The 8658-nt window shown below is 45.6% G+C and overlaps 1 protein-coding gene across 1 annotated transcript; it reads left to right on the plus strand.

The window, feature by feature from the left end:
- Nucleotides 1–1444: 1444 nt before the first annotated feature.
- Nucleotides 1445–8433, plus strand: LOC120836710 (N-acetylated-alpha-linked acidic dipeptidase 2). The gene is made up of 4 exons (XM_040205740.3): nucleotides 1445–1739; nucleotides 4080–4161; nucleotides 4237–4329; nucleotides 8226–8433. The coding sequence occupies exons 1-4, from the start codon at nucleotides 1445–1447 to the stop codon at nucleotides 8431–8433; spliced, it is 678 nt and encodes a 225-aa protein (XP_040061674.1).
- The last annotated feature ends 225 nt before the right edge of the window (nucleotides 8434–8658 follow it).

Consider the following 8658-nt stretch of genomic DNA (forward strand, 5'->3'; position numbering starts at 1 on the left):
CTCTTGGTTGGTAAAGTCACGAAGAGAACCCTAAAACATTCATACCTAATTTGAAATTAAAACCACTCTTTGTCATCATGACGAGACTCTAGGCAAACCATCGCCACGGGTACCTTAAAAAAAATGCGGAACGTGGCAAGTCGCGAGCACCTTATTATCGCTCTATAACCAATAACATCGTGACATTGGTCAATAAACACGCCGAGGAACAAATAAAACAGGAAATGTGCACATGTGGCCTTTCTTGTGCTGTAAATGACTATAGCAGATGCGCTATTTTGGATATGAATAGAGAGCTTGAGGATGCCCCACGGGATTATACAAATATATATATATATATGTTTACAGCGGTCTCAAAAAAAAAAATGAGTCTTTTTTTTTCGGCTAAAATTAATTACGCATTACCAAGTGATCCTTCCCCGCCCAAATGTAATTCTAGGGGTTCGAACCAGATATTATATTATTCAAAATTCATAGGGCCACTTTTCGCTCGTTTTCGGCAACTGGCACCAGAGCTGCATGCATTCAAGAGGGCTGTCGCCAGCCATTTTGAAATTGGTAGTTAAAAAAAGGAACTTATTTTTGAATAGAATACCAGCTAGTGCTGAATATTTGGCATCTGGTTTGGACCCATAGCGCTACATTTCGTCAGTGGATTAGCGCTCGGCAATGCGTAGTAATTTTCGTAAAAAAACTAATTGTTTTCTTCTTTTGCTTTTTTTTTTCTGGGGGGGGGGGGGGGGGGGGGGATGGGGAGTGGACAGAACGTGCTCATGGGCTGCATTTTACGCGAAAAGTGTCACGCTTGAATCTGGCCACCCTATAAATGCCAAGTGTGCCCAACCGACGCCCTGGCATCTTTAAGAGTAGTTGAAAAATTCTTGCCATTGACAAAGCTTCGGCATCGTGTTTGGTTAAAAAGAAAATTGCCTTGAAATGTTGTAGTTTACTGTGTACGTAAGAAAAGGTCAACCTATTGTATTACTCTCACAAATCTTTTCAGTTTTATTGACTTGCCCGGCCAAGCAAGTGACAACGTCGTGTTCAACACCTTCGCTGGAATACCGTCAGTGGACATCTTCTTCAAGCCAGACCCAGTCTGTACCGTCCTTTTTTAAATTCTTGTCTGCTCATATTATAGTATTGGGCAACTACTACCACTTTCATAATATCTCTTCTAAGAAACATACATACTGTCTAAAGTCACGCCGTGATGCACTGTAGTTTGGTTATTTCATTTTCCGCTAACGGATCAGGCTTCTGAATATCCCGTAGGCGGCCAGCGTTTTAATAAGACCCCTCACACTATAAGTTTTTTAGTGAAACGTCTGCCTACCTCCCGAGTCACCCTCGCAGATCCCTTGTTCGGGTCTTTCCCAACATTTTTCGTTAGTTAATTGTGTTATGGTAATCCATCGCGGATGTCGCTCCTTTACGACACACAATGTTCCCGCCGGTGTGCATTCAAGCCTTCTCTAATACGCAGAAAGTAGATGGAGTGTCTTTGGCACCCTACTACCACACGGCCTACGAGACACTGGAGCTTTACCAGAGGTTCGTGGACCCGGACTACGCCATTATGGAGCGGTGCTCACAGCTTGTCGGTGCCTTAACCCTGTCCCTGGCTGAGGCCGAGCTGCTGCCGTACAACATGGTGGACCTCGGACAGGCTCTCCAGGAAGGCTTCGGTGATCTCCAGACCCACCTTGAGGACTTCGCGGCGCACAATGTTTCCGCCGGTGCATATTCAAGCCTTCTATTTTGACGTCATCTGAGAGCGATATTTGGTTGCGGTTGTTATATACTTTCTGCAGCATTATAGTTTTGTATGCGCATACTCTCCTGAAGTGCTGGATAATATTGTGTTACAGGTGGACTGGAAACTACAATCATTGATCGTACATAAATGTGGGACAGTGTAAGGGTGGACAGATAGAGCGTTGCCATGGTGGTGGAATCTCGGTGGTAATAAGAGATGTCCGCATTGAGTATTTCCGATTGCCTGCATGCCAAACGCGGCGAGGGAAGAAAAAGATAGAGAGAAAGACTCCCTAGTAAAGATTGACGCCCTAGCAACGGCGCTCACGCCGGATTGGCTGCTTGGTACCGCGCGGGAACTTGGATTTCGGATTCGGACGGCGCGTGTATCACTGGGGAGGTCGTTAACCTAACCCCCCCCCCCCCCTCCACACCCCCCGGCCTGCGTTCACGACGCTTCGCGGCTACTGTATGTGGCTGCTAATTACAAAACTATTAACCCACTTAACCCCCCCTCCCCCCCCCCCCCCCCCTTCGCGGCGTCCAGCCGGCAACCCAAGCCCTGCTGTCCCCCATGCACCTCCGGAAAGGGAGTCCCATACCATTCAATTGAGCAAAGTTTCGTCAACAACATTCGTTTCTTTTCTTTTTTTCAGTGTTAATGGTAAAAAAGAAATGTAAATATCGCCAAATGCCTCGACGAAACAAAAAGTTCGAGAAAAAAATAAATATGTAAGCCCAGACTGGGGGGGGGGGGGGGATCGAACAGGGGTCCAATGCGAATGAGGCAGACGCTTTAAAACTAAGCTACGCTACCGCTTCGTAAACTAGTTTTAACCGCTGCCTGTGTTAACGGTGGCAGCGTCTATCTCCACGAGCCTGCCAATCCGGCATGAGCGCCGTTGTTAGGGGCGTCTATCACTTCATTGTGTCCTCCTCTCCCTCTTTTTTTTCCTCGCCCCGTTGCGGGTTCAGGCAATCGGATACACGCGTCCGCATGTGTGCTTATCAAAGCAGAGCATCGCTTACCCTTGTCACTGAACGTACTAATTAATTAATATCAGTAATTGACGTTTCAAGCACCTTCTAAAAAAAACTATACGTAAAAATATTGGTCAAAGTGGAGTTACACATGACTCGCCAAAGTAATCTGCGTGCCTCAGAGAGACTGACGCCGATTGGCTATAAGTCTTGTCTTCCTCGGTGCTTCATGATCCAGAAAAATCCTGCGCGTAGATATACTTCTCCCAGTTTCATTTTCATACACTGAATATATTATTTCACTGCTGTCGTTTTCAACGTTAACTAAGCAATGCCTGACGCTAGAAGAACAACATACGACTACTGCTCGCAGAAAATATTTTTTTTTACACTTAGGCGGCAGAAACAGGCAACAAATGAAAGCAATGGTGAACACGCGACACCGCCAGGAAAAGGTTGCCAAACAATTGAAAATGTTACATCGTCGAGCACATTTGTCTGTTCGTTGCTCTAGGGGGAATGATAGACGTTGACTACGAGAGTGCGGGATTCTGTTACACGCTCTTCCAATTTTGTGTGATGATGGTCCGTGGCCCTCGCTGAGTAAATTACTGCAGTCTATCTAGACGGGGTTTTTTGGTTGTTTTTTTGCCTTATAGCCGGCGGAACGTACTGTGTACACCGCAGTAATTGGTCCAGCTTGCCCATGATCTCTATGTTAGCGAACAACTGTCTATTATGAAATAGGTTTTTCATTAGTCCAATACATAGGTAATATGCCAGAACGCAATTAAACCTGGTAGGAAATATTCCAAAAATACTAAGGTGGCCACACTTTGGGAGATGATTTGTTTCTTTTTGTTAGTGAGTAACTTGAATGAATGTCACGCAGAGAGTTTTGGTTTCCGTATCTCTTTTCTGGGACCATTAAGACAATAAAGCGTGGGTGTATTTAGTAAATATTTATCCTCCCTTTGTCAAAGTTAACGGTTACGACATACTAACTGTTTAGCGCATGGAGCATGCGCGACGAAAAGGCTCGAAGACGATGTGAGCGCTTTTTTGCACGTCACAAATGAATGTAAGTCGAACACTTAATTTTGTCACCCTGGATGGGGCCTTAAAAGGGCACTACTTGCTTTTATCAGCCCCTTCAGACATTTGGAAAAACAAATGGTAGATGTCACTGATATATACTTGGTGAAAACTATGATACGATCTCTTGTAAGTAAAATCTACTTGGCGCAACTCAAACATAGCTACTGCGTAAGCTTCGACACCTCCCGCCTTCGCGGGAAAATAATGTGCACATTACTGACACCTTTTTGCTTCTTCTACAGATTGGCTCAAGAAAGAAATCGAACTGTTTGTGCAAGAAGCCGATTCCTGGCACAAATGGATTTCGGACCGCAAGTCATTCGAGTAGGTGTTGAGGGCCTGCGTCATTTTTATTACTCGCATCGGGTAATTACGGGAATTTTCGCAATTCATTTTCAGCCTCGGGACGCTACGTTTTGTCAACGAGCGCATGATGTTAGTAGAAAGGGCATTCATCAAGGCAGATGGCCTGATGGGGGATATAACCATAAGGTAAGTGGCATAATGAGTCTTACATCTCTGAGCTCTATTATAAGCAAGTTACCTCTCTTGGTTAATTTTAAGATTGATTTTTGTAGTTGAATTAAGGCTGAAAACGTGGGAGTCAAATTGACTTCCTTCTGCATATTTGTGTTTTCCGCGTTTCCGCGTATAGAGCCGTCGCCGTCGGCTTAACCGCCCGCTAAATTTTAGCGGGAAATTGAATTGGTGTTGAGGTTACGTGACGTCAATTTTCCCGTTAAATCTAGCAGAGAAACTGAATTTATTTATAAGTGACGTGGCACGAAGCCATGTGACGTCATTCTCCCTCCGAAATTTAGTGGAGAAACTGAATTGGTGTTGAGGTTGTGTGATGTCAATTTACCAGCTGAATTTATCGGGGAAATTGTCGGAGAAGGAAGAGGGGAGGAAGAGGAGCATACCCTCCCCTCCGTACCCTCCCCTCCTCCTCCTCAAGAGCCTGCGCTCTACTTTCGCATTACAAATTTTTAAACGTCTTTAATTTTTTGCGAATGGAATAGATCAATGTTTAATTAATTCCAGAAACTAAACTATACGTTAATTACACTTTTCCAGTTGTTGACGGCAGCCCCAAGGGCGTAACTTTACTTGTGCTTTCATCCGGGTAACTTTCGTGAAGTACTTGAAGTACTAGGTGGCTAGCTATTGTGCCACTTGACCTACATTCACCTCTGTACTCTCTTGAACGTATACGATGTGCTAATTCACTTAAGTCGGACATTGAAGCTCAAGGGCGCACACTTTAAAGCTTTCTCGCGTTGGACGTTTTTTTTTTTTAATGAATTGACCATTTAGGGCAAGAATCTAGAAAAAGGATGTAGAGGGTGCCCCAGTAACACTATCTCTCTCCTTCAGAACTTTCGACTGAGGTAAAAAGTTGACAAAATCATAAATAGCTTCTAGGGCGTGAAAGTAGTTTTACCGCACTCGAAACAAACGAAAGGCATTACTAACGTCAAAATGACGCCAACTCCAGCCTGAATAGAGAGCTTCAAAGCTTACGATTAAAAAAATTAAAAAGTGGAACAATTGTGACTGTGATGGACAGGATGAGGGCACGGCTCTTCGCGCTGATGAAGTTCGTTCCATACACCAACTCAACTCTATGACGTCACGCCACAGTGGGGGCGCTGCTGTAGGGACTGCGCACGTGCAGTCGCTTAACCTCACGCGAATTCGGTCTCTGCGCATGCGCACTGCCCACGCCTACTCTGGACAAGCGCGAACTTGCTCGTAAACAGCATGTTGATGTACATCCCCGTAACTGACGCGGCGCGAAAAAAGGTCGCTAAGGTTTTTTGTTCATTTTTTGAAGCGCGTTTTATACACCAGCTCATGTCTGCAAACAAACCGGAGCGCCCCTAGCGGACGCCAGCCGCGCCGCGCATGTGCGATGGAGTGTGGGCAAGAGGCTCGCCGTCGCCGGTAAACAAGCCATTGGAATGCGATGTTGTCGGCGTGGCTGTGAGACCCCTGCCCTTTTTCGCGGTCGAATTGTTGATTCTACGTCTTCCTGGCAATATCTGACTACTTGAGCGGCCTCAGCAAAATTACAAGGCTCGTTACACCGCAAAACTTCGTGTGAATAATGCGACATGCGGCGGCGCTTCATTCCGCTAGGACGCCGCAGAATGTACGCTAAAGCCTGATTCGCATGATATTTCGCTCGCAATTTTCAGTCGTGACGTCGCTCGGGTTGCAAAAGCATGAACCGCAGCTGAGATGGTTGACGTCGATAATGAAAATCGCAAGCAGAATCGGACCAAGTGAATCAGGCATAACAACTCGGTGACGGCCGCTGGTAACAATAATCAACATCTCCTTGTATCTACTGTTTACATCGAGCCTGCTTATCAACCTTCAAACTTAAGCCTTTTGAGGCCTGCACTTACTTCTTATCGCAAGTACCGGGCCAACATTTGGTCTACGGGCCGGTGTTGTCTAAAAGAGCAGACGACAAGCAGAAACGTTTGAAAGAGCAGACTACAGCTCGTTTGAAAGACGACAGACGACACTTCGAACGATCAGGCGGCCGTTTCAACTTGAAGACGCACTGAACGTAGTCCGCAGGTGGTCCGTACTACTTGACGGTCTTGCAGCGTTCATGTTTTAACAAAATGAATAAATCTTACGACCACAAGTATCCGTGAATTCAACCCAAAGTGCACAAGCAATTGTGGTCCGACAGCGTCTAGTTTTTCCTTTTCACAGCACATATCCACGTTCTCAGACGAACTGAGCACATGAAAACTGACCTTCAAATCTTTTTCGACTTTTTTGGTACAGCCCCAGTCGCGGCGTTTTGACGGAAAGGCAGGTTTTTGTCTGGTTCTTTTCAAGACAACGCAGGAATACACGTCTCCCATTCGGACTTCTGCCCGCAGCCCCAGACCGAAAGTGCGCCCGACGCGCCACCACCGCGCCGTGACGTAACAGAGATGAGTTCGTGTATACACGCTTCGCATTCCATCTTTTTTAGAGTGCAGCTCTTAGGTGCCCGTTTCCGGCTTGAGCGGCGTCGCCGTCTACGTGGCCGTCGCCGTCGCCGTAACCAAGGTCACCACAAGGTCACGCGACACCCTCCCAAGGTCACGTGACCCCCCAAGGTCACGTGATCCCTCCCAAAGTCACGTGACCCCCCCGGTCACATGACCCCCCGTGACCCCTTCCAAGGTCACCTCAAGGTCACGTGACCCCCAAGGTGACCCCCACTTGATTCCCCAGGTCACGTGACCCCCCAAGGTTACCCCAAGGTGACGTGACCCCCCAAGGTTACCCCAAGGTGACGTGACCCCATGGTCACGCGACCCCTCCCAAGGTCACCTCAAGGTCACGTGACCCCAAGGTGACCCCCACGTGACCCCTCAAGGTCACGTGGCCCCCTCCCCGAGGTCACGTGACTCCCCTCCCCCCGAAGTCACTCGACACCAACCCCGAGGTCAGGTGACCCCCCCGAGCATATTAAAAAATGAGGGGAGGAGGAGGAGAAGGAGGACGAGTAGGGGTCTACCCTCCCTTCAGTATCCTTCCCTCCTCCTCCTCAAGAGCTTCGCTCCAATTCGGCATTACAGGGAGTTGTAAACGGCTTTCACTTTTTTTTAGCGAAACACCAGTGAAACTGAACTAATTAAACAGTCAAGCTAAGCCGATCCAAATATTACTAATTATTGTTGTTTCATGCGCATGTCAGTACCGCGTACACAGCGGGAGGTATACAAGTGCTCAATTTACAATAAAAAAAGCAATGGGCCTGACGATTTCACATGTTTATGTTCGTGCACACGTCGCATTTTTTAAAGTCTAATCGTGTAGTTGATTTTACATTCGCTGAGATTCTTTTATTGTTCGCCGGGGATTCGTTTTCTTTTTAATTTTGAGTGTGTATGTTCTTCAGGAAGACTAGTGAAAAAGCCATTTGTATCAGAAATATTTGGTGTCCAATAAACCCATATGAATAATATAAGATATATAAGAATATATAGGAACTATATAAGGAACTATATTAGATCTATAGAAGATACATAAGAACATATAAGAACCATATAAGAAACGCATAAGAAACTTTTCACAAGTTTCTTAACTGGTTCTTTATGTTCTTATATATCCTATATAGTTCTTATATATTTCTTATATGGATCTCATATGGTTCTTATATATTCTTATATATCTCGTATAATTTATATGTGTTTATTGGACACGCAAATCTCTTTGTCCAATACAAATTGGATACAGAAATATATACAAATGAGATTTTTCAATAGGGAAAGCGAACTAAAAAACATTTTATTTTTGTAGTAGTCCCGCATCTGCGGCACCAAACCTACACATGAGGTGTTGGTAAATCAATAAGTATACGTTTTCCGCAGGCACGTGGCTTTGGGTGCATCAATGGAGGGCTCTTACAAAAGCGTGATATTCGCAATGCTGCGGCTTCAGCTTTACTACGTGTCCCGGATGAAGCCCGGTTCAAAAGAAGCGGCCCAGGCCTGGTTTGATATTGCGAGACACGTCAACGACATCGCCCTTGCCGTTCGGTCTGCTCGAATGATGATGGACCCGAACAGGGCTGTCTAATGTTAAAAATTAAATAAAGGGCGCGTGATATTTTTGTGAGCAAACATCCCAGCTAAAAAAGATCCCATGCTGATGTAGTAATAAATAGGGCATTACGGCGGTTTGCCTGGATGAGTTTTAAAACATTACATAAGGCTTCTAATTTATAAAAAAATATAGACCTTGTTGTTATTGAAGTAGCGCATTTATAGACATTGCGGGACTTGAGTAGAACTGATAAGTATA

The sequence above is a fragment of the Ixodes scapularis genome, unplaced genomic scaffold, assembly GCF_016920785.2.
Source record: "Ixodes scapularis isolate PalLabHiFi unplaced genomic scaffold, ASM1692078v2 PGA_scaffold10__122_contigs__length_95168666, whole genome shotgun sequence".
Lineage (NCBI taxonomy): Eukaryota > Metazoa > Arthropoda > Arachnida > Ixodida > Ixodidae > Ixodes > Ixodes scapularis.

Coding starts and splice junctions, on each gene's coding strand:
- LOC120836710 (XM_040205740.3), top strand. CDS start 1,445: ATGTTCCCGCCGGTGTGCATTCAAGCCTTCTCTAATACGCAGAAAGTA. Junction 4,162..4,236: donor TCGGACCGCAAGTCATTCGA/GTAGGTGTTGAG, acceptor ATTCATTTTCAG/CCTCGGGACGCTACGTTTTG. Junction 4,330..8,225: donor ATGGGGGATATAACCATAAG/GTAAGTGGCATA, acceptor CGTTTTCCGCAG/GCACGTGGCTTTGGGTGCAT.